The following is a 25,671-nucleotide window of genomic DNA, read 5'->3' as shown; positions in this document are numbered from 1 at the left end:
CCTTGTAAACGGACAAACATACAAAATCTGCAGGGGATCAAGTAATTATTTTCCCCGCTGTAATAGTACGTCTGGGAGGCTAGTATGAGCCCTACCCCATTGTGGATGGGATGCCCCGTTACCAGCACCTGGCCTATCATCTAGAAATGTTGCCTGGCTTGTGCTTGCCACTGCACCAGGACATGCAGAGCTATTGGTATTGTCTGATAATTATCTGGGAGTGCTGCACTGTTTGTACTCGCCACCAGTGTTGGTCATCTTACTTTAAAAAAGTAACTAGTTACATTTACAAATTACCTCTCCCAAAAAGTAATTGAGTTACTGACTCAGTTACCACATTGAAAAAGTAATTAGTTATTCAGCAAAGTAACTGCGACTTTTTTTACTATTCTATAATGCAATTACGTTCTATGAGATCTTTAATAGTGGTGGCGGTGTGGCACACTGGGGGGGTCCTGAGTCCTCCTGACTGTGAGTAACTGTATTTTGTTTTGTTTTTTGGTACCTGCTGCCTGGAGTGGCTGGCTGTTGGCGGTGTGGCACACGAGTGGTGGCAGTGTGAAACACTGGTGGTGGTGGCAGTGTGGCACACTGATGGTGGTGGTGCTGTGGCACACTGGTGGTGCTGTGGCACACTGGTGGTGACGTGGCACACTGGTGGTGGCGTGGGCCGTGGCACACTGGTGGTGGGGGGTCTGAGTCCTCCTGACCTGATTTAAGTAACTTTTTTTTTTTTTGGTACCTGCTGGCTGCTGCTGTCTCTGGACTGGCTGGCTGCTGGTGGTGGTGTCTGTGGCACACTGGTGGTGGGTGGTGGCTGGTGGGGGTCCTGACTGTCCGTGACTGACTGAGTCTGTGAGGTTTTTTTTTTTTTTTTTTTTGGTACCTGCTGTGCTTGCTGGTGGTGGTGTGGCCTGGCAGGCACTGGCACACTGTTGTCCGGGTCCCTCTGGCTCCGTCCTCCTCCAGGCCTCAGTCCTGCCTGTCTGTGTCTCTCTCCTCTCCTCTTCTGGGCTGTGTGCATTGGTGGAGTCGGTGGTGGTGGACTTCTTGCTGCCCTGTGGGTGGAGTCCTGGTCCTGGACTATGTTGTTTAACTTGTTTTATATACAGGCAGCCCAGGCAGGCAAAGGTAATTAATTATTATTAATTGGCAATGCAACAACAGCCGCTTGGCTGGGTCAGGTCGCCGATCCGCCGCCCGCCGGAAGCCCTGCCCTGTGCTCTATGGCGCGCTGTGCTGTGCTGTCCGAGACGATCGTGAGTGTGACTCACTCGACAGTCTCCTCCTCTTCTCTCTCCAGCACCGCGGACAGCGGTCATAGAGGAGAGGGGGAATACACTTACATCTACTGCCATCTAGTGGCGGTAGATGTAATTGCAGTAACGCAGCCGAAAGTAACGGCAACGGCGTTACAGGGAGAGGACCCTGAAAAGTAACTGTGTTAAGTAACGCCGTTTACTTAAACGCAGTTACTTCCAACACTGCTCTCCACAGGATTTACTGCACTGCTGGTGGATGCCTGCACCTCTTCAGCTCTCCTAAACCTCTTTGTTTGTAATCTGTCCTGCTCAGAAATTTCAGAGCCACTGCTGTTTACTGGTTCACACTCAATATCTGAGTCTGAGAGTTCTCCGCTACTCTAATCTGTCATAGTCTGGAGTATCTGGAAAGCCTCATCACTGCTGAATAATATGTTAGCCTTGTTGATGCTGCACTAATGATATTTCAGATTTGATATTGCACAGATATTCACTGGGACATATGTGCGCCTGATGTGCGCTGGGAGAGATATTTTTACTGTTTGACAGATGTGTGACAGATGTTGATCACTGTGTTAGGGACACTGTAACAGGACACTGTTTGGGGACACTAGCTGGGCGATCAGTGTGTGTAGATCTATAAAAACTGCTATAAACTCACTGATCCCCGACTGGCAACACAGATCTTCTCTCCTCCCCACAGGCTCTGTGTGAGGAGAAGCAGAGCCGATCAACTGACAACCGGTTCTATTTACTTTACATGATAGCTGTCATTGGACGCAGCCATCATGTGATCAGGAGGGCCAATCAAAGAGCCCTCCTGCCGAGCAGTGGCGCTTAAAGGCAGACATCCCAATACTTCTGGCAATATAGTGTATGTGTTGCATGCAGCAGCCGGTTAACCACTTACGGACCGCCCACCATGTGTTTACGTTGGTACTTTGATGTTAATTACCAGGGTTATGGCAGCAGATAGCTGCCATAATCCAGGTATTTTTCCAAACGGTGGGTGGTACGCTTTAACATAAGGGTGGTCCCTGCGGCAGATTCGCCGCGGGATCACCTTAATGGGTGGCCAGAGAGGTGCCCCCTCCTGCCGCTTCCCGGTCGTTTTCCTCGCTTACCGGACCCGTCAGTAGCGGGGAAAACGATCCGGTCCGCTGTCCCCTCTGAGAGATGGCTTTCACTCGACTTTATGGCCTTGGAGGACAGGAGTGACGTCATACGACGCTTCCTAGCAACGGATTTAAAGAGCCCTTTTTTTTTTTTTCATCATGTGAAATTAAAGAGGTGCTGTCATGCTTATTTATATTACAAGTAGGGATGCACCGAAATGAAAATTCTGGGCCGAAACCGAAACCGAAAATGCAGGAGGCCCTTGGCCGAAAACCGAAACCGAAACCGAAAATGACTTTTTCCCCCCAAATAATTTTAAATTAGATAGAACAGGGGCATACACAAAAAACAGGCAGTGACGTACACCTGTTGCTGCCACCCTGTCACAGTATATGTACTGTGAAGGGTTGGCAAGAGGTTAATTTAATTACCAATGGTATTAGTATTAAGGAGCATGAGGGGGGTTAATGTATTGCCACTGCTGGTCACTGATGCATTAGTGACCGACCAGTGGCAGTTAATTAACCCCTTTGTGCTGCATTAGTGCAACCAGTATCAGTGTTAATTAACACTCGCTGCACTGATACTGGTTGCACTAATGCAGTACAAAAGGGGTTAATTTTTTTTTTTTTTTTTATGCAAGAAGATTTCTTTTTATGTTCCTATAGAACACAGAATTGCATAAACTTAAATGAAACATTATGTATACATACAAAGAGAAAAAAGTACATTTGCTGCTTCGGGGTAATTAACCTTCAAATAAAGTACATGTCTTTAAAAACTGACATTATTTCAAACATTAGAATAAACTTAATTACAAACAGCAAAGTAATTGAACTGTTTGGAATAATTTGGTGTTTGTTACTGCCATTTCTGCACTGCTTCTTTTCAGTTCAAAGACAGGGAGCTTTTGGCAGATACTGGTCAAGATAGCCCAAGAGTTTTAACAACTAGTTTCACTGGTTGTCATGTGGACGCTTTGCTAGAGGAAAAAAAAAAAAAAAGGATGGCTCAGATTTCATTCATGAGGCTTGCAATGTGTACGTAGCTGCTTGCTGTTCTGCATATTTCCCGCCCACATCCCCCTCTCTGTCCTGCACATACGCCGAGATAGGAGAGTGGGCGGCCCCGGGCAGACAGAAAAACTGGGGTGGGAGGGGGAGGAGGACGAGCTGTGTGTGTGCCTATCTCCTCTCCTGTCCGTGTCTGGGAGGGGGGAGTACTGCTCGCTGCTGGGCTGTGTGATAGACGAGGTGTCACAGACGCTCCGTTCTGCTGCAGCCACGGCCCCTAATTGAACAGACTGATTCTCCTATCCTACGGACGGGAGAATCAGGGACTTTTCAAACCTGCGCTGCGGCCATTAATTTCGGCATTTTAACCCATTTTCGGCCGAAATGGGATAGGCCCATTTTCGGCCGAAAATTTCGGTGGCCGAAATTTCGGTGCATCCCTAATTACAAGGGATATTTACATTTCTTGTAATAGGAATAAAAGTGATCAAATCTTTTTTTTTTTTTTTACTAACTGTAAAAATAAAAGATAAAATAAATAGGGAAAAAAAGAAGCACCTTGGTGATTGACATACAGTTGTGTATGTCAATCACAAGAAGAAGCAAAGCGAATGCATACGCAAGTTGCGCCCACATATGTAAAGGGTGTTCAAACTACACGTGAGGTATCGCCGTGATTGTTAGAGCGAGAGCAATAATTTGAGCCCTAGACCACTGTAACTCTAAACTGGTAACCTGCAGAAATTTATAAAATGTCAACTATGGGGATTTTTAAGTACCAATGTTTGTCGCCATTTCACGAGCGTGCGCGTTTTTAAAGCATGACTTGTTGGGTATCTATTTACTTGGCGTAACATTATCTTTCACATTATGGAAAGAAATTGTGCTAACTACTGTTTTTCTAATTTTTTTATTTAAAAAAAAATTGTATTTTTAAAAAAAGAAAAATTGCGTTTGTATGACCACTGTGCAAATACGGTGTGTTAAAAAATATTGCAACAATATCCATTTTATTCTCTAGGGTCTCTGCTAAAAAAAATGTATAATGTTTGGGGATTTTAAGTAATTTTCTAGCAAAAAAAACCCTGATTTTAACTTGTTAACAAATGTCAGAAAAAGGCCGGTCCAAAAGTGGTTAAGGTTGTGCTAAAGCTTTGTGAGTCTTATAGCAGTACTGGTATAAAGTAGGCACATAGAGGTGCCTGTGCATATTTGCTGGAGCCTTTGAAATCTGCAGTTAGAGCCAAATTTGCCTGCCCCTTTCTGCCTTTTTGCAAATTCATATTGGCCAGTTTTGCAACCCATCATAGTAGACTAATCGGACCGTATGAGGGGCAGGCAGGAGGTAGCAGCATGCCCTTACACAACTCTAAAGTTTTTGGAAATGCACCAGCAACCTTCTAATCTGCATGTTTATTTTGGAAGAGTGATCGTATTAAAGGCAGGCAGTGAATTAATGTTTTTAAGAGGTGTTTAGCAATGGCTTCCCCCAGTTTTTTGTTTGTATGTTAGAGTTAAAACGGTATTAAACTCAAAACCAAAAATGTTATATATTGCAGGCTACCAATCTTTAGATGTGGTGGCTGCATTCCTTTTCTTTTTAGGCTTTTTCCCTCTGTTTTTACTGGAAGACCTGACCAGTATCAGTGCAGGAAACTTTAAAAATGGAGGATGCGGCTGAGGCGTCGGTTCCTTTCGGTACCCTTAGATCTTCAAAAGCTGGATTTTCAAGTTTCCAGGCTGAATAAATCCACTCTAATTACGGTGGAGGAGTCTCCGGCTTTTAAAGACCCTTTTGACAGGAGAGCCGAGACTTTGGTCCGACACATGTTTACCGTGGCTGGTTTGGTCCTTTGTGGGGGATCGCATGTTTGGGTCTTCCCTGGATGAAATCATTAAGGATCTTACAGGAGGGAAGAGTACTCCTCTAACACAGGCTTCCAGGGGCAAGGAGTCTTGTCGCAGACGTGGTCCTTTTTTCTCGGCTCATAAGTGGCCTTTTCGTTCTTCAGGATCTCAAGGCAAAGGAACCAAATCCGTTAAGACCTCCTCCAGAGGTTCCAAGAGGCCCTGGTCTGGTAAGCCGAGAGCGGGTCCTTCCTGACCTGCAGACATGCCCCCTTCTGCCTGAAGGGGCACCCTCACCCATATGTGGGGTGTGGGGACGTCTTTGCTTCTTTCTGGACCCGTGGACCTCCCTGATTCAAGACAGGTGGGTCCACGAGCTGATTCGGTCTGGTTACAAGATCAAATTTTGGTCTTATCCTCCAGAGAGGTTCTTTCCTTTCAACCCGCGTTTGTCCCCAAAACGCCTGCGAGATCTCTTCGGGGCTGTGCACTATTTGCTACTACAAGTGGTGATTATACCGGTTCCAAAATTGGGAACGCTTTCAAGGTTTTTATTGAAACCGGTTTACAGTTCCCAGGAAGGAATGCAAAGTTCGTCCTATTCTGGACCTCAAGGCCCTGAACTTCTTTGTGTGGGTACAGACGTTTCGGATGGAGTTCATTCGTACGGTAGTGGCATCCCTTTATCAAGGGGATCTGCTGGCTTCTATCGATATCAAGGATGCTTACCTTCATTTTCCAATATATGTCGGGCATCAGCGTTTCCTCCCCTTTGCCGTGTGCGAGGAACATTATCAATTTGTAGCATTATCCTTTGGTCTTGTGGCTCGCCTCAACTCCTCGGGTATTCGCAAAGGTGTTGTCCCCGTTGTTAGCATTGTTGCAAAAGCTGGGGGTCGCGGTAATGGGATACCTGGACGATCTTCTGCGAGCAGAGTCTCCGACTGCTCTAAAGGACAACCTGGATATTACTGTGCAGACTCTGCAGGAGTTCGGTTGGAAATTGAATTTCCAAAAATCAGCTCTGGTTCTGTCCACCAAGTTGGACTATTTGGATCTAATTCTGGACTCAGCCTCACTCAGGGTGTTTCTTCCGAGGCAAAAACTCCATAAGCTGCAGGATGCGATTCGGCTCCTGTTATCCAGCAGTTGGTCATCTCTCTTGCATACTCTCTTGGACTTGCATGCTGGTTCTGGGCCTAATGGTGTCTACCTTCGAGGTGGTTTCGTTTGCACAATTGCACACAAGACCTCTGCAGAGAGATTCTCGCCAAATGGGACAAAAATCCACAGTCTCTAGACAATCTTATTCTGTTGAACAGGATACGAGAGGGTCCCAGATTTGGTGGCTTCGCTCTCCAGGGCATCGACAGGGCAGTGCTCTCTCTGTTGCCTCCATGGGATCTCAATTTAGTGCTAGCGGTTCTCCAGAAACCGCCTCTTGAAGATTTTTACGAGATTCCGCTGATTACATTGTCCCAAAAGGTATCCTTTTTGGTGACTATTACTTCTGCACGCAGGGTGTCGGAGCTAGTGGCGTTGTCTTGTCGTTCACCTTACCTGGTGGTTCAGAGAAAAAGTGGTCCTTCGCCCTTGTCAGTCGTTCCTTCCTAAGGTGGTTTCTGGTTTCCATCTGAATTAACACATTGTGTTGTCTTTTCTGTGTCCTAAGCATAAACATCCTAAGGAGATTACCTTGGATTTTTTGGATGTGGTACAGGCGATCAGGGTGTATCTAGTGGCAACTGAGTCATTTAGGAAATCAGACTAACTATTTTGTTTTTTCGGATGGACTTCGGAGAGGGTTGGCTGCGTCTGCTGCGACCATTTCCAGATGGATAAGACAGACGGTGGTGCAGGCCTTTTCCATCGAAGGTCCGGTTCCTTCTTTCCCTGTGAAGGCACATTCTACTTGGGCGCTTAGTGCCTCTTGGGCCTTCTGTCATCAGGCGTCAGTGATACAGGTTTGCAAGGCGGCCACCTGGTTGTCTGTGCACACTTTTACAAAGTGGATGTACTGGCATCTGCGGATGCTGCTTTGGGATGCAAGGTTTTGCATGCTGCTGTTTGAGAGGACCTGGTCCTCTTTGAGGGAGTTCCAGTTGTTCCTGGTTGAGCTCCATGTTACCTGGTTGGCTAGGTTTTAGCCTTTTTTTGGGAATTTTTCTGCTGCGTTTTTTCCCGCCCCTCATGTTTGACACTGCTTTGGGACGTCCCAATGGTCAAGAAGATTCTGGAGCTGTGTTTGTCAATGAACGAAAGAGAAAATTGCATTTTTGTCTTGCCGTAAAATCCTTTTCTCTGATGTTCAATACTGGACACAGCACCCACCCCTCTATTGAGTTAGGTTGTTTTTTTGTCTTTTGACACTGCTTGCTACAAAATTGAGTGTCTATAGCAGAGAGTGGGCGTATATCCCCTGGGACTGCCCCATAGGCATGGTAATGTTTTTTTCTGCCTAGTGTCCTACTACTGTAGGGGGCAGCATAACCCAATGGTCAAGAAGATTCTGGAGCTGTGTCAGTCAATGAACGAAAGAGATTAATGCCTCTTTCACACCAGCAGACCGATCTTGTCCGTTTTTCAGGCGGACTCGATTGGACCACCTATTGTTCTCTATAAGGGGGGGAGGGGGGGGGGGCTGTCAGCAGACACGTGTCTGCTGTCACCCGCTGGCATCCGATCCGGTCTGCTAAAAATAGACGCATAGGGATAATTTGGCCATCCATCCGACAGATGGGATGACAATCTGATGGAAATGGATAGGCAATCCATTTCCATCCGACCATCCCATAGAGAGCAGCAGGCTGTATTGTGGAGTGGACACAGACCTGTCATCCACCTCAGCAGGGAGGTGGAGCCATTGGATCTGCTTGGTCTGATTCCACCCTGTGTGCAAGGGCCCTAAGAAGGAACGGAGTCCATTTAGTGTTGGAGTGCATATTGATCTTTGTCGTGGGGGTCAATACAGTGAGGTGAGAGTTTGCCCAGAAGTGTTTCACTGTGGTGGAGGTGTTTTCTGCTTGCATATTTTTCAAGACTTACTTAGGAGTGATCTATTTCACAAGTTGTATGGGACTACCACAATCATAATTTAATTATATGAACTTTGTATTTTTTGTTCATGATTCATTGATAGTTTTTTTTGATTATTTGATGATTGCTGAAAACACATACTATATCAGTTAACAGACAATGGTTATTACTCATAGATAAACTATTGGTGTTATCGCAGCATTCATTTATTTTTATACACATTCAAGTGATATTTTCACTTTATGCTTGCAGCTTTTTTTATTCACACGCTTGTGCCCAGATAACTACATACACAACTAAATTGTACATACAGATGGCAAAGTGAACGCAGAGATTGTGGTGTAAATGAGCCCTTAAAGAGGAAGTAAACCCTCCTCTGACACTTTTACCTATAGGTAAGCCTATGATAAGGCTTACCTATAGGTACTGTAAATATCTCCTAAATATGTACCGTTTAGGAGATATTTACCTTACATGCAGCCAGTGACGTCACTGGCACATGCGCTCTGAAGGAACGGCCGCTGGTGCAGTTCCTTCAGAGTCCCGTACCATGACTATCGGCTCCCGCGCGCGCGCGCGCGCCGGAGAGTCGTCACAGCGGCTCCGGCCAATCGGATGGCCGGATGCCACGATCCCAGAAGACAGGCCCATCATACAGGTAAGCGGACGGCACGGCGGGGGCTCGTTCTAAGGTAAGTATTTCATAATGAGCTAGTATGCGATGCATATTATATATATATGCATACATATATACATATATATATATATATATATATATATATATATATATATATATATATATATATATGCATATATATATATATGTATGCATATATATAATATAAAATGTGTTATGTGTTTTGTGCAACGTTTTTTTTTTTTTTTTTTTTTTTTTTGACTTTCCCTCCCTAGTTCCGCTCCCATGCAGCATTGCTGCTGCAGGGAACGGAACTAGGAAGTCCTCCTACCGACAGACGAGCGGCGGAGATCTCACTGGCGGTCACAGTAATGAGAGCTCATCGCTGGATCGCCAGGATAAGGTAAAAGAAGCTCCGCTGCGCTGTCTGCACGCTCTGCCCATTGACCCCGAGCGTGACTCGGGGATACCGCTAATAGCAGAAAATTCCTACCCCGAGTCACGCTCGGGGATACCGCTAAGGCGGTTAATGTTTCAGGATCACCAACCACTGTATTAAATACGAAGTTTTGATTGTGCCGTAGTTGTTTGTAGAATACTTATGAATTAAAAAAAATCATGGATACGTTTTTTTTTTTTTAGGATCCAGGTCAAGATGAGTTCCCTTTTGGAACGCCTCCATGCCAAGTATAACCAGAACCGACCATGGCCTGAAACAATAAAGCTGGTTCGGCAAATTATGGTAAGTGGACTGTAGTCATAACCTTCCCCAAAGTATAAGTAAACCCTAATTGTAACACATTAGCTTTTATAAGCAGTGTGTCATAAACAGTTGCTGTTTTTTTATTAGGAAAAAAAGCTTGTTTTCACTTTTCTGCATTCTTTATTTTTATTATCAGTCCTGCTGATCTACTGCAGCCTCATTGCAGTCACTTTGGGGTTTATTTACTAAAGCTAGAGAGTGCAAAATCAGTCACACTTCTGCATAGAAATCAATCTGCTTCCAGGTTTTATTGCCAAAGCTTAACTTAACTGATTGGTTTCTCTGCAGAAGTGTGACTGATTTTGCACACTCTAGCTTTATGCCTCGTACACACGCATCGATTGTTGGCCGTGAATTTTCGGCCAACGTCCGATCGGCCGATTTTCGTCTTGTTACTATGATGCTCCCGACAACCGACTCCGACTTTTCGGCCGAAAAAAATCTGGTGTGCAGGCTATAAAATTTTTGTTGGCCGTCAACATAATGGCCGATTTTCCGTCAGTCAGTACAGATTTCGGCAGACAAAAATCTGATGAGCAAGACTGGGCATGCTCAGAGAAGAAAAAACACACGGAAAGTAAACCAGCACATGACATCACTTCTGAAGTTGGTTTTTGTTGGCCGAGAAAATTCGTGTGCAGTCTAGGCACATTTCAACCAACACAACAACACTGGACAAAAGATAATCGTTGCGTGTGTACATGGCATTAGTAAACCAACCCCTTTCTGTCTACATGCATGCTTCCTAATAATAGTTGTAGGGCATTTCTTAGGGCAGGTATCTTGTTGATGACTATGATGTCTGCGTATGTGTTTTGAAACTTCCACTTACATATCCATCAAAATGACAACACAGGAGCATTTTTGAGAGGCTGTATCAGAGCATTGTCACCCTATATCCGGGAGTGCCAGAACAAGCACCTGGATTACCAAGTATTACCTTAATAAAAGCTATAAAACCTTTAAACGGTTTGAAAATTGGTGTGAAATTTTGTAGGTATGCCAAAAATCAATTTTGCAGAGTTTTTGGTAACCTGGCTTCCCGTTTTTTTTGTGTTTTAGTTACCAGTTGATCTTGCCAGTAACAACTCTTCCTATTTCACGCTGCCACCTGAAGTTGGTAATTTTCTGGTCTTTGCACGTCTACTGCAGAACCTATAGGCCAAGCTGAAGTAATGTGTATCGCAGGCTGACAACGCTGCTGCTAATTGCAAGGCAGTGGCTTAGCTTTATCAAGTGCTGTTGCTGTCATGATCTCAATGCATGATGCTATACATAACCAAAAAAAAAAAAATATATATATATATATACGTTATACATCACAAATTGTTTTGTAAAAGGTACGGTCACCTATGTCTTCTATGCTCACCTTTTCCAGTGCTGTTTTACCAAACACTGCTCCACTAGAACTGGTCCACAACAAGCCTTGAGAACAGCCCTTGAATGCTCCCCCATAATCCTCTGAGAAACCAATACTTCTAGCAGTGTCAGCCTTCCTGGTTACCCTGCAGCTTTCACTGGTTCTTCCTGCATTTCTAAAAATGCATGAGAGAGCACTGAAATTAAATTAGAAAGAACTAGTCAGAGCTTCAGGAGATGCTGGAGATCGACACTCCCAAATTGTCCATTTCCCAGCAGACTTTGCAGGAATGGTTCTAATGATAGGAGTAACTACACTTTACCAAAAAGATTGAAAAAGTGTTGCTTTATTGCTAGTAAAAGACTGCATCGTATATTCATCTTTTATTCTGCCCATAGTTCTGCTTTAAAGAATAAAAAAAGTTTAGTTCTTGGGATACTTTAGTCCAGTTTAACTTTAGTTTAGCTTGACACAGATGATATTCCTCCTTCTCACTCTTTTACAGCAGTTGAATAACCCTCTGGGAAAATTGTAGTACTGCGTTTGGCAGATCTAAGGCCTCATGCACACTGGATACTTTGGCAATCTCTCTTAGTCACCTTTCCTCCTGGCAGCAGTGTTTTGGCTGTAAAAAAAAAAAAAAACGTAATTCTTGTAACATGTTTAGGTGTGTCAAGCTTTTGGTCGGTAACCATTTTCTGATCGCCCTATAGTACATTTTCTGCTACAGAGCGGCGGCGTTGCACAGGATCATGTGTATATATGGTGCCATTGTTCTGCTGAAAACTCTAACTTGCCTAATTGTTAGTCCGCCCGCTAGTTGTCGCTGCCCTGGAGGCGGCCATGTTTTTGGTTACTAGTGGGCAGGCTAACAGTATGCACTAATTATAGCATCTACCGGAGTGTATAAGCTGCTGCAGGTGTTGTGTGAAAAAGCTCCAAGTGGTTGAAATCTCCAATTATTCCTTGTGTACACTCACCGGAAGTAACGTCGTTGGAGATCTCCGCAAGTGGCGTTTTTAGCAGAACACCATGATTGGTTCCAACATCAATTAACAGGCCCAGGTCATTGTTTTTTGGCCTGGACCTGCTGATTGGTTCTGACGAATTAGCAAACAGTATGTGCCTGTATTTACAAAACACAGGTACAGGAAGTGATGCAATATTTTCTCCTGGAGCCCTTTTCTTTACCCGCTTAGAGACCGCCCGTAGTACATATAGTCAAGCAGGGCGGCCCTTTACCCGTACCTGTATGTCATATCAAAAGCTGGGTCTGGGGCGGGCACACGTGCCACCGGCAACCTGCTTTCGCTGTGATTGGACACAGTGGGAGCCAATTAGCGGGTCCAGTGGATCCAACGTCTGCCAGGACCCTCCTATCGTTCCCGAGGCAGCCTATGTAAACAAGGCAGATCGCCGTTCTGTGACAGGAGAAGACAAAGAACTTGTGTTTCTGCTAAGCAGGGGACACTGATCTGTCTTCCCATAGTACCAGCACCCCCCACACAGTTAGAAAGCACTTCCATTTAACTCTTTGATTGCCCTGTGTTAACCCCTTCCTTGCCAGTGTAAAGTTACATTGCTTATTATTTAGCACTGATCACTGTATTAGTGTCACTGGTCCCCAAAAAAGTGTCACTTGGTGTCCCATTTGTCCGCTGCAATGTCCTGCTATAAGTCGCTGATTGCCTTCATTACTAGTAAAAAACAAATAAATATAAATTCCATAAAATTATGCCATAGTTTGTAGACGCTATAACTTTTGCGCAAACAAATCCAAAAATTTTTTTTTACCAACAACATGTAGCAGAAGACATTTTGGCCTAAATTGATGAAGAAATAAGATATTTTTTACCTGTTTTTTTTTTTTCTTATTGGGTATGTTTTATAGCAGAAATTTAGAATTTTTTTTTTTTTTTTTTCAAAATCGACGGTCTTTTTTTGGTTTATAGCGCAAAAAGTAAAAACGGCAGAGGTTATCGAATACCAACAAAAGAAAGCTTTATTTGTGTGTCGCACAACCACGCATTTGTCAGTTAAAGTGACGATGTGCTGTATCTCAAAAAATGGCCTGGTCATGAAGGGGGTTAAACCTTCTGAGGCTGAAGTGGTTACTTGCCAGTAACACACACACGCACTATACATCTCTATTACTAGTATTGTGTCTGAGTGGATGAATATTTTTGATCAGGTCCCTGACAGCCGGTGCTTTTACCCGTGAGTTGCACTAGGTACCTGTAAATTTAGTGGCCAAAATGTCAAACAAAAGGTACGCTAGAGAAGAGGCCTACAGGATACTGCACATGACAGATGAGAGCGATGGGGAGGCCTCCCTGTCAGAATCAGGCTCAGTATACGAACCTGTGGAGAGCAGCAGCACTCTGACAGATAGCTCAGATGATGGAATAGTGGTCCCTGCTAAGGTCAGGTGTACCTGACCCCGTGCTTAGCTTGCTGAGATGGTACAATTGCATGATGCTTCTCATATGCTGTAGAGTGCCAGTACTAGTGCCACTCTACCTTTTGGTGAACTGGCGAGCACCAGCGGCCTATTACATCCTGGTCTTCGATACAGCAGCACTGTAGTAACACTTGGTGATGTGGCGAGTCTCATAAGTGCAGTCCAAGCTGGTGTGGTGGCTAGCATAAGTAGTGTCCCGCAGCCACCAAGAACTTGAACACAGGCCCATTGAGTCCATAGTGTCCTTCCTGATGCACTTGCAAATCCCGCTTGACAGCCCGCAGATTCTGCAGCTGCTGTACCCCCCCCCCCCCCCCACCATTCATTGGCCAACCCAGATTTCAGGGGGAAACAGCGAATTTAACTCCCCTTGGTTTTTTCAAACTATTTTTCAAGAGAGACCTGGCCCAAGCAATTTATCGCCGCAAACCCAAATTCAAACCTTGCCAGACAATTTGCGTGGAAGCTTATCTCTGTTTCTGAATTTAAAGGATAACTCCACTTTTCTTTGGGGAAAAAAATAGCAACTAAAGAAAAAACAATATAGTGTATATAATTGCAATACAAATCCTATTGTAATTGAATGTTTTTAAAAATGACCTATCCTTTTCAATCTGCAGCGCTGTAATTTTCTGAAAATGCGATGCAATATAGCAACCTGGAGCTGTTCTCTACACAGAATGTATACTGACCACACCCCAGAAACATAATTTCCTGCTTGCGTGAATGGCACACCAATTTTCCCAGAAGTCTGCCTAAGATATAAGTCGGATTCCTGGCATCCCCTGCAACACAAATGTCATTTTTAGTGAGCTACTCCCAATAGGACCACATCTAAAGGGATGCAGGCCCAGCAGCGTTCCTCGTTAGAGCCCTGCAGCTGCCACAGCTGATAGATACTTATGAAACCACTCCCATTAGACCCACTCAGCACAGAGGAACAAACAATGATTTCTTCAGAATAACAAAAGGTAGGAATCTGCAACAAAGTTCGTTAAAATCCTAGAAATGTACCCAGAGGGGAATGTTTTTTTTTTTTTTTCTTTTTCAACAAAAGTGGAGTTACGCTTTTAAGACTTTTCTGGGCCTATCCCTCAACATGGGTTTACTTAAAAGAATGGGTCGCAGTCATATTGTTCCACAGACCCAATTCATTATATGCCCGTGTTCTTTGCTGCCATGGCCAGGGGTAGATACAAGAATACAATATAAAATATGACAATGAACTTTGTCGTTCTTAAGGTGACCGTGGACATGATAGGCTCCACCAAATTCGGCCCCTCGTAAATCACTTTCACCAAAAAATTGCAGACGTGTATACGCCCCAACAAGATGTCTGCGTAGTCCCTCATTATTTTTCTGGCCGCCTTGCTTTTAAACAGCTTTTCCCCAGCAAGCCTGCCAGATATGGGGTCAAAATGTATAAGCTCTGTGAGAGGGCAGCAGGCTATGCATGGGATTTCCAGATTTACGAGGGAAAATAGTCATTCACGCCGCGACTGTCCAGACTACGTAGGGATCAGTAACAAAGAGAAAATTCTGCGCTAGGATGTATAAATATGTATATAAACGAATAAGTCAAAAAGAGAGAAAAGAAAAAGAAGAAATTGGCTGCAGCCTACCACCTATATATATGATCCAAGAAGGATGATGGTGGTGAGTGGCACTGCCAGAAAATATCTACTAGATGGGAGGAATTCCATGCTAGGATCTCAACTAGCAAATTATATTAAATGTATAAATATGTAGATAAAGGCTGCTGCCTACCTCCTATCTATAATCCAGGGAGGATATAGTAAGAAATTGTTGACATTATGGGGGAGGTAAGTGGCGCTGCCAATCTAATGTCTGATAAAGTAGAGGGAATCAAACCTAATACATAAAATGTCACTAAAGGATCACAGAGTAGTATACAGAAAATAGTGCAGTATATGCAGATAAATAAATATTATGATTAAATATAAAGTATTGGTACTTAAGGCAGATAAAGGTATACAGGTAAGATGTCAATAGCAAAAAATGTCTCAATATTGAGTGATAGTAAATTATAGGAATCGGATTCAATAAAATTGCAATGAAGATGGTAAAATATCAATAAATATTATAGCAAAGTGCTGATAATAAACCCAATATAGGTGTGTGAGAAATGGTACAATAAATGAATCAATATATATATTATAAAATGATAATCAATCTCTACGGGATGTAATGCTTTCAGTCTGCGCTCACTGAGAGGAGGCGGGGGGGAGCGCGGACTCCAAGCAATCCATCGCTGAGTACAGCTGGTGCCGATGTAATAATGCGAGATTTCGTCACTAGGCCATTCGCAAGGGCTGCTGGGATACATCCCAGCAACCCTTGCGAATCGCTGAGTGACGTAATCGCCTATAGGTGGCCGGACCCGGAAGTGCAGATGAATAAAGAAGAAAAAAAGGTACTTCCTTGCAAAAAATAAATAAAAAATAGTTTCTGTTGGTAAAAGTATTTTTAAAGGGGATTACATACTTCGAAACTTATTAAAATGGGTGGGACTCCACTTTAAGGTTACTGGGCTCCTAGCAATCTTGATTGAAGGTAGTCTAGTCAATTAGGATTGTGGAGATTGTAAAACTAGGTTTTCTGATGCATATAACAAGCTTTGTACGAGTAATGTATCCTGCTTATAACAGGATAAGTATCTGACATTTTCATATCCATGTTCGAGGAAACTGATGTGCATGGGTTGTACACTTTCAGCTGTTCGCCTTTCCTTGTAAAAGTGGGATCACATGCGGTATTTGCAGATTGCAGTGTCATGGATCATTGATTCCTCTATGTCCATCCAGCTACCCTGTCCTTAGTTCACCAGAGGGACAAGAAACTTCTTTCAGGTCATGCACTACTTGCCATTTGTCTGTGTGCATCACAAGTGTTTTAAAAAACAAACACATCTCTTCTAGCATGTAAAGGTCTGTTAATGGCTTTAACCTGCATCTTTTCTAATCTCGACTGAATACCATTTAGTTTTCATCTGCACCAGCACTATACTGAAAGAGATTGTGGGATTTGTAGTAGGTGTCAGTTTTTTGCCTACAGACGGATGTCATGCATTAACCCACGTAGTGCCTTTCGGCTTGACTTTTGTTTTAAAGTAACAGAAATCTCTGACAGTGGAATGTGAAGATTCATTCTACTGTAGATTGCCTGTACAGAACAACAAATGGATCTACATTGTCATTGTACTTCTTAGACAGATAAAAGTCTGGTAGGTAGATTTTTAATGCCTTTAGGAGGGGGTTTCTTGTTGGGCTTTGCTTTCCCTCTATATCTTTGCTACGCCTAGTGATCAAGAGGATTATACCAGGACCAAACAAAACTAATTTTGATTTCTCTTTTGTCCATTGTCGAACACGGCTCCTGATCTTCATGACCATTGGGTTATACTGCCCCATACAGGAGTAGGACACTAGGCAGAAAAAGAATCTGGCTACGCCTATGGGCAGTCCCAGGAGGTATACTCCCTCTCTCTGCTATAGTTACTCAGTTTTTTCTGCCTAGTCCGGAGTAAAGACCTAGTTCTTTGCTGGGATCTCTGGTCCTGGCAATTTTTTCTTTTTTTATAGAAAATGTTCTTGTTTTTCCTGTGAGATCTGCAATCAACTGCTGCACTGGGCGACGGGCTAGATAATCTGGATCCAGTGGTCTTCCAGTCTGGCCAGCGAGCGCGTGCAGACCTCAGCCCCTGCGCTAGGTTGGCCACGACATAGCCCCACTGGATGGGGGCTGGCCTGCGAGTTAAATGCCCCGCAAAGGTCGCATACAACCGAGTCTCAACCCGAGTCGCAGCGTTCCTCCTGGCCAACAGCTCCCCCATTTCGATGGAGAGGAGGTTTTGTCTGGAACTGTGCCTGCCTGGTTCCTGGTATGGTAAGTAGCTGTCCCCCCCCCCCCTCCCCCGTGAGGGTTTTGGGGTGGAGGTGGGCCTCTCCTTGGGACGGTCAGAGCGCCGGGTTCCCCTCCTTCCTGTCAGACACCCCCCTTCGTCTGGCCCCCAATCCTACCCCCCTTCATCTGGCCCCCCATCCTACCCCCCCTCCACTTATGCTTGGGCTGTGTGGGTGGTCTGGTCCACCTCCTGAGATGGGGGCAGGGCACTATGCTGGCAATGGGGGCCGAGGGGGGTGCACCACCGGTGACTGGATGTTTGGCTGGGCGGGGGGGTTGTACATAGTGGGGGCTCCTGCCAGGGCCCGCCGTCCTAACTGGGCCTGTCCTTGAGGCCTAGGGATCCCTCCTGGGTCCCTAGGAGCCTCTTGGTGCTGTGCGGGGCTGCCATTTTGCTGTAGCCTGTGTTTTTCTATGCACGGTGACCATGTTTGTGTAGTCCGGTGGCCATTTTGCGGTGGTTTGCCATTGAAAATAGCGGCGACCATTACAGTGGAGCCCTGTGGGTGGCAATTTCGGTGGTGAGAGCCGCTCCTCACCCCCTTGTGCTGACTCCTGGATCTTTTCACTTCCTAATAGCTGCATGTTGAGTGCAGATTATCCTGGTGGCTGCAGGTGCCTGTTTCTGCTGGTCAGATTCTTCCCCCTCTCTGCTGAGGATTGCTTGGTGCTTTGTGCCTGGCGACCGGGTGGTGCTGCCTGCTCGGAGGGGGTTGTACCTTTGCAGTGTTTTTCACTTTTTGTGGGGTCTCCCTGGTGACTCATGGAGTCTTTGGAGCACATCTCCCCACCTGATACCCTCTCTGAGGCTGCGGGGCCCTCCGGGTCCCAACCATCTATCAATTCACTGGCGGCGGTCCTTGTGTCCATTGTGTCTTGGGTGGAGGTGTCTTTCGGGCAACGGGCTTGCCCCCTGCGTTCCCCTGTCTCATCTGTCTCCTCAGATCCTGAATCTGATTCGGCCTCTGCAGCGCTGTGACGTAGGTCACCGTGCTGGGTCTGCGACCATGTTCCTGGAGTCCTTACATAGTGAGGATGAGTCCTCCTCATTTGCAGCCTCCCACGAAAAGGCGCTGGTGGAAGCACTGATTGTATCTGTGCGTGAGACCTTGAAGATGGTGGACGCAGCTGTGATGGAGGCACAGGTTCCCTTTGGCACAAGCCTTCTAGAGTGGCAAAGGTGTTTCCTTTCCACGCCTATTTTGACAGAATTGTCACTAAAGAGTGGGGACGACCAAAGCGTCCCCTTGGGGTCCCTAAGCTATTTACTAGGCGTTACCCCTATGAGGAGTCCCTTATTAAGCAGTGGACTGTTCCACTGGTGGTGGACCCTCCGGTTTCCAGATTGAACAATGCAACCATGATTCCAGTTGAAGAGTCCCTGGCCTTTAAGGAACTGGCTGACCGGAAGGCAGGGGCTGTGGCCTGCAGTATGTACACTCTGACTGCTTAGAAACTGAGGCTAGTATTCACCATTGTTCTGGTGCCGCAAAATCTGACCGAGTGGGCTAAGCTTTTATGCCATGACCTAAAGGGAGAACAACTCCTCCCTGTCTTTGCTGAGCTGGCGGACCAGCTGGTCCAGGGACTGCAGTTTATTTGTGAGTCCTCTTTGGATGCGGCTCCCCTCGTGGCTCGGTACTCTTTCGGCAGTGGTCCTTTGGCGTGGCTTTTGGCCTAAATGCTGGTCTGCGGACCAGACTTCTAAAAAGGCCTTGACTGATCTCCCCTTTCAAGGGGATCGCCTGTTTGGGGCTACCCTGGATGAAATCATTAACCACTTAAGCCCCGGAAGATTTTACCCCCTTCCTGACCAGGGGGTATTTTGCGATTCGGCACTGCGTGACTTTAACGGACAATTGCGCGGTCGTGCGACGCTGTACCTAAACGAATTTGACGTCCTTTTTTTCCCACAAACAGAGCTTTCTTTTGGTGGTATTTGATCACCTGTGCGATTTTTTGATCACGCGCTATAAACAAAAAAAGAGCGTCAATTTTGCAAAAATAACAATATTTTTCACATTTTTTTATATGAAATTCCCCCCCAAAAAAAAGTAAAAATCAAAATTTTTTTAAATTTTCGGCCAATTTGTTTTATGCTACATATGTTTGGTAAAAAAAATCGCAAAAAGCGTATTTTGATTGGTTTGCGCAAAAGTTATCGCGTTTACTAACAAAGGGAAAGATTTTTGTCATTTTTGTTGTTTTTTTTTTTAACGCGTAATGGCGGCGATCTGCGATTTTTTTTTTTTTTGCGGTACTGCGACATTGGGGCGGACAGATCGGACCCTTGACTGACATTTGTGACACTTTTGAGGTTACCAGTGACCTTTCTACAGTAATCAGTGCTATACATATGCACTGTTACTGTAAAAATACACTGGTTGTGAAGGGGTTAACTTTATTTGGAAGGGAGGGGCTGTGTGTATCCCTAGGGGCGTGCTTTCTACTGTGATTGGCTGTGGCTTGAGCTGTAAGGACACTGATCAACGGATCTACATACTAGATCCGTTTGATCAGTGTCTTTACAGCGAGGAGAATGACAGGCAGCTTGTTTACACAAGCTGCCTGACATTCTCCCTCTCCCCCGCCGATCGCCGAGTGACCGGCGGACATCGGGTCCGCTGGTCACACGCGCGGGGGGGTCCGTGACCACTCGGGAGCAGGAGCGCGCCTCCGGGGGCGCGCGCTCGCTCCCTAGACCCTCACAAGCTAGTGACGTAGCCCTACGTCACTTTGCCTGTGAGGGGCTGACTGCCGACGTAGATCGGCGTTAGGCAGTCGGCAAGTGGTTAAAGGTCTCACAGGGGGAAGGAGTACTTTTCTTCGGCAGGCTACTAAGGGCAAGGAACCTCGTCGTAGACGTGGGCCCTCCTTCTCAGCTCATAAGAAGTTTTTACATCCCTCAGGGTCGACTGACAAGGGCTCGAAGCCTTTCAGGGCCTTCTATGGATGATCCAAACAAACCTGGTCTAGCAAGCAGAGAGTGGGCTTCTCCAGACCCACGGACAAGGCTCTTTCAGCATGAAGGTGCGCCCTTACCTATATCAGGGGTGGGGGGATGTCTTCGCTGGTTTCTGGACCTGTGGACCTCTCTGGTACAAGACGAGTGGGTCCACAAAGTCATGTTTACAGTTTCCAGGAAGGAAGGCAAGGTGCGTCCAATCCTGGACCTTAAGGCGCTGAACTGCTTTGTGCAGGTGCAGAAGTTCCGGATGGAGTCCATTCGCATGGTGGTGGCATCCCTTCATCACGGGGATTTTCTTGCCTCTATCGACATCAAGGATGCTTACCTTCACATTCCAATATGTGCTGGTCACCAGCGTTTCCTCTGCTTTGCTGTGGGAGAGGAGCATTATCAGTTTGCAGCGTTACCCTTTGGTCTCGCCTCTTCTCCTCGGGTCTTCACAAAAGTGTTAGCCCCGGTGTTAGCATTGTTACGCCAACGGGGGATCGCGGTACTGGGCTACTTGGACAACTTCTTATGTGAGCGGAGTCTCCTACTGCTCTGGTGGAAAACCTCGAAATCGCCATAGAAACTCTGAGGGAGTTCTGCTGGATTCTGAATTTTCAGAAGTCTCCTCTGGTTCCTTCCACAAAGCTGGACTATCTGGGACTGACTCTGGACTCTGCCTTAGCCAGAGTGCTCCTTCCTCGGTACAAACTCCAGAAATTGCAGGCTGCAAATTGTCTCCTGCTGTCCAGCAGATGATCATCCCTCTGGACTTGCATGAGGGTTCTGGGCCTGATGGTGTCTACTTTCGAGGTGGTTTCGTTTGCACAGTTCCATACGAGGTCCCTGCAAAGGGAGTTTCTGGCCAAATGGGACAAGACTCTGCAATCTCTGTACAATCTCTGTAAAATCCGATCTGGCTGAGCCGTGGAACGAAGGAGCACCTGATATGGTGGCTTCGCTCTCCGTCGCTTCGGGTGGGCAAATCCTTCCTCCCTGTGTATTGGACAGTAGTCACCATGGATGCCAGCCTGTCTGGCTGGGGAGGCGTTCTCGGCAAAAATTCTGCTCAGGGGATCTTGACACTGAAAGAGTCCAGACTACCTATCAATGTCTTGGATCTCCGAGCGATCAGACCGTGACTGGATCATTGGGCAGGTCGTCTTCAGGGAAGTCCAGTGCGCATTCAATCTGACAGTGCCACGGTCGTGGCATATGCCAATCACCAAGGGGGCATAAAAAGTGTCCTGGAGGCTATGGAGGTAGCTGGCATTCTGAAATTCTATAGCTTCTTCCTGCATAGGTCTGTATTGCTCCTGCTCTTGTCTTTCAATCTACTCTATTTAGGAAAATTTCCAGGTGAAAAGGGAAAGATCAAGTTTAACTATTAAGGATTTACTATTAAGGAAAAGTTGAGATTTTCATATAACTTTATCTCTCAATATGCGGATTTGCTGATAATTTTGACATGTAGTTCCCACTTCTGGCAACTTCTGCTTGTGCATCTCTAAATAGATACTTAGTTTTGGATGCCTGTGAAAGGCTTACATGAAGAATAACTGCTTTTTTTTGCAACTCCCTTGTTACAAGCCCCAAATGCAAGCTTGCTTAGAACTTTCAGCCTCCTCAGACCAAGAGCCATAGCATTTTTTTATATCCTGAAAGCCAAGATTCTTTTTCACTGCCTCACTTATACATAGTTGTCTCCAGACTAGAGACAGGTAAGAGATTTTACTGTGAATAAGCCCAAATCCTGCTATTCTGTATGTACACATCTTTTAATAATACCTACAGTTGAGGTATTAAGACTAGAGATACTTTTGAAGCTTATATTATTTTGAATAGCCTGAGCAGTCCCTTATGTTTGTTAATTTACTTTTCAGGAGAAGAGGACCGGAATGATGACTGGAGGGCACCAGCACCTCGTTGGCTGTCTAGAAACCTTACAAAAGGCTTTGAAAGGTGAGCAGTTTTAAGATTGTTCTCAGTTACATGCATACGCTAAGGACATTTCAAGGACTGTAAATCTCATTCTTTCTTTTTTAAGTGTCTTCCCTTTCTGCTATGACTGATCGTCTGGAGTCAATAGCAAGACAAAATGGGTGAGTCAGCTTTTTCTGTGGAAAAGTGTTAGAGTATAATTCGTGTGTGTTAAATTATGTAATGCTGGTTGGTTTTTAAATGTGATTAATTTAGAGCGATTGTAAAGGCTAAAAGTTTTTTTACCTTCATGCATGTCAAAAACCTTCTGTGTGCTGCTCCCGCCACAGCCCCCCTAATACTTATCTGAGCCCCTTCTCCATCCCGCGATGTGCACGAGAGACTTGGCTGTCCCGGGACTCCCTCTCCTCATTGGCTGAGACAGCAGCAGGCGCCTATTGGTTCCTACTGCTGTCAATCAGAGCCAATGAGGAGTAAGGGGGGGGGTAGGCGAGGCTAAGCCACGGCTCTATGTATAGAGCAGAGGCTCGGGAGTGAGCCTGCAGCAGTGCACCCAGAGAAAGAGACTTTCTCTGGGGGGCACTGCTTGAGGGAGAGGAGCCAAAGGACTGAAAAGAAGATAATCGGGGCTGCTCTGTGCAAAACCACTGCACAGAGCATGCAAGTATAACATAATTTAGATAATTAAATCCCGCACTAAATCAATATAAAACGAATGGTGATAAAGTATACTATATGGATCATGCAGCTGCTGTTCACCAAGGAAAAACTTAGATAAAACTTATTGACAAAATGACAGCGCTTGCAAAAAAACTTTCAGGTTTATAAATCAGTGTTACAAAAAATTCTATATCTATGTGAACATGTATAATTAATAGCGCACAAAGTGCACTAGTGCTTCAATAAATATTTCACTGCTAGACAAGTGCAGTAGTGCTTAAAATAGTCCAATATAATGTGTAATAATTGCAATAAAGGTGCTGAAAAAAGTCCAATAAAAGTGCTGGAAGTGCCGCTATCCAAAGTGTTGTGATGCTCCAAACCAGCAAACAGGCGAAAGGTGTCTCACTCCCCTCTGGGACCCTACTCACCAGAAGCGATGGACCCTCAAAGAAGGTCAAATAAACTTGGATAGAAATTACCAGGAAATCTCCTTCACATGACCACCTTAGGACCCTTATGGCCCGTACACACGATCCGAAAATCGGACGAAAATTAACGCTTGTGAAAGGATCGGACGATAATCGGATCGTTAGTACACAGCTTACGAGAGGCGATCACAACAGTTCACCCGATATTATCCGGTCGTGCAAGCATAAAAATTTTGATCGTATTATAACACATCGTACGATAATCGTATTATCAGTATGTTGTTCGTCCGAAAAAAATGGTGAGCAGTAGACAGCGCATGAGCAGTAGACATCATTTTCCCCTCACACGCTACAGCGTGGTTACGCATACCGGAAGCTAAGAATTATCGTCCGAGAAAATTCGTATCATGAGTAACCTCTCCCTTTAAGCGAATATTATTGAGAGCTGCTAGAATACGAAAAACGTCGGCCGATTTTCGGATCGTGTGTACTGGGCATTAGATAATTTTCTCTGGGCAGCTCAAAGATGGCTGAGCTCTATCCTGGAAAGTGTGAACCCAGCCTGATCTATTTCCTTCTTTCCACTTCATATTTTTACTTCCTTTCTGCAATAAGGATGAAAGAAGCAGGACGTGGAACTTTAATCAGAAAGGTACTTTTACTGAATTAAGGAAAATAATAAGTAAAAATATGAAGTGGAAAGAAGAAAATAGATCAGGCTGGGTTCAGACTTTTCTGGGATAGAGCTCAGCCGTCTTTGAGCTGCCCAGAGACACCAGCACGAGAAATATGCAGCTCTATGGCGAAATCGGGACCTCTTTGTGGTTTCTGAGGAGGGCGCTGCTCTGTTGAGTGGGTAGTTCCCATAGACTGATCTCTGGACCTTTTTGTTTGAATCCTTCCATGCTGGGCCCCCCCCCCCCCCTACCCTTCTTCATACAGCCCAGAGCCTGCACAGTTCATTCTCCCTCGCACGGATGGGAGAGAGCCAATCTGCCCCTCTCCTCCTGTTCGCACCATGGGAACTGTGAAACTAAGCAGCTGAATTTGATCATTCAGCTTCTGGGGTTCACACTTCCCGCGATGCATGTGGGAGGAGATGGATCAGATCGGCTCTCTCCCATCCGTGCGAGGGAGGGGGAACTGTCAGTGCAGGTTCTGGGCCTTGTGAGAGAGATGTTCTAAGCTCAGTAATCCTGCTGAGGAGGCACCGATGGGCAGCATTGATGAGCACTGATAGGCGGCACTAATAATTTGTGCGCTGATTATCAGTATAAACAATGTACAGACATTTTGGGGGTTAACGGCTCACCTTTCCTCACACAGACACGGCACGGTTGAAAAGAATTGCCAATAACTAGCAAGTATGTTTATATGTGAACAGCTGATCCCATGGTAAAGGTCCGCTGTGATTGGTCCTTCACCGTGATCAGCTATGTCACAGCAGTCACAGTTCTAATCACTTTGGGCCCCGTCGGTATTTGAAGGTGGCACTGTGCTATACAGTAGTAGTTATAGGACACTGGTGTACTAATCATGATATGTCCACAGTAGTATGGATTAAGGAGCCATCGGGCTCCGAAAAAATGGCAGTGATACGAATTGTACAAGTTTGTGGAAAATTTCTTTAATGGATTCCGAGGCGGCAATATACGCTACAGTATCTCAACAAAGTGAGTACACCCCTCACATTTTAAAATATTTTATTATATCGTTTCATGTGACAACACTGAAAGAATTACACTTTTCTACAATGTAAAGTATTGAGTGTACAGCTTGGATAACAGTGTAAATTTGCTGTCCCCTCAAAATAACTCAACACACAGCCATTAATGTCTAAACCGCTGGCAACAAAAGTGAGTACACCCTAAGTGAAAATGTCCAAATTGGGCCCAATTAGCCATTTTCTCTCCCCGTTGTCATGTGACTCGTTAGTGTTACAAGGTCTCAGGTGTGAATGGAGAGCAGGTGTGTTAAATTTGGTGTTATTGCTCTCACTCTCTCATACTGGTCACTGGAATTTCAACTTTATGGCAAAGAACTCTCTGAGGATCTGAAAAGAAAAATGTATTCTACATAAATATGGCCTAGGCTATAAGAAGATTGCGAAGACCCTGAAACTGAGCTGCAGCACAGTGGCTAAGACCATACAACGGTTTAACAGAACAGATTCCACACACAACAGGCCTCACCATGGTTGACCAAAGAAGTTCAGTGCATGTGCTCCTGTCATATCCTGGGGTTGTCTTTGGGAAATAGACGTATG

At 45.3% G+C, this 25,671-nt stretch overlaps 1 protein-coding gene and 1 pseudogene across 2 annotated transcripts in view; both read left to right on the top strand.

Annotated features, from left to right (window-relative positions):
- The window catches only part of LOC309567385, a 28,111-nt pseudogene extending 21,101 nt beyond the window's left edge, over positions 1–7,010 (top strand). Inside the window, exons 2-3 of the transcript in view lie at positions 5,404–5,469; positions 6,912–7,010. The product of the transcript in view is annotated as an uncharacterized misc_RNA (transcript). The remainder of the gene's footprint in view (positions 1–5,403; positions 5,470–6,911) is intronic.
- MED1 (mediator complex subunit 1) overlaps positions 1–25,671 on the top strand; it is a 255,618-nt gene that overhangs the window by 8,887 nt on the left and 221,060 nt on the right. Inside the window, exons 2-4 of the mRNA XM_082272995.1 lie at positions 9,555–9,654; positions 22,257–22,335; positions 22,421–22,475. Coding sequence (XP_082129121.1) covers positions 9,568–9,654; positions 22,257–22,335; positions 22,421–22,475 — 221 coding nt within the window. The 5' untranslated portion in view covers positions 9,555–9,567. The remainder of the gene's footprint in view (positions 1–9,554; positions 9,655–22,256; positions 22,336–22,420; positions 22,476–25,671) is intronic.

This window comes from Pelophylax lessonae (genome assembly GCF_965119305.1).
Source record: "Pelophylax lessonae genome assembly, chromosome: 11".
Lineage (NCBI taxonomy): Eukaryota > Metazoa > Chordata > Amphibia > Anura > Ranidae > Pelophylax > Pelophylax lessonae.
The sequence above is the reverse complement of the archived record's forward strand: the minus strand, read 5'-3'. Positions and strand labels throughout refer to the sequence as shown.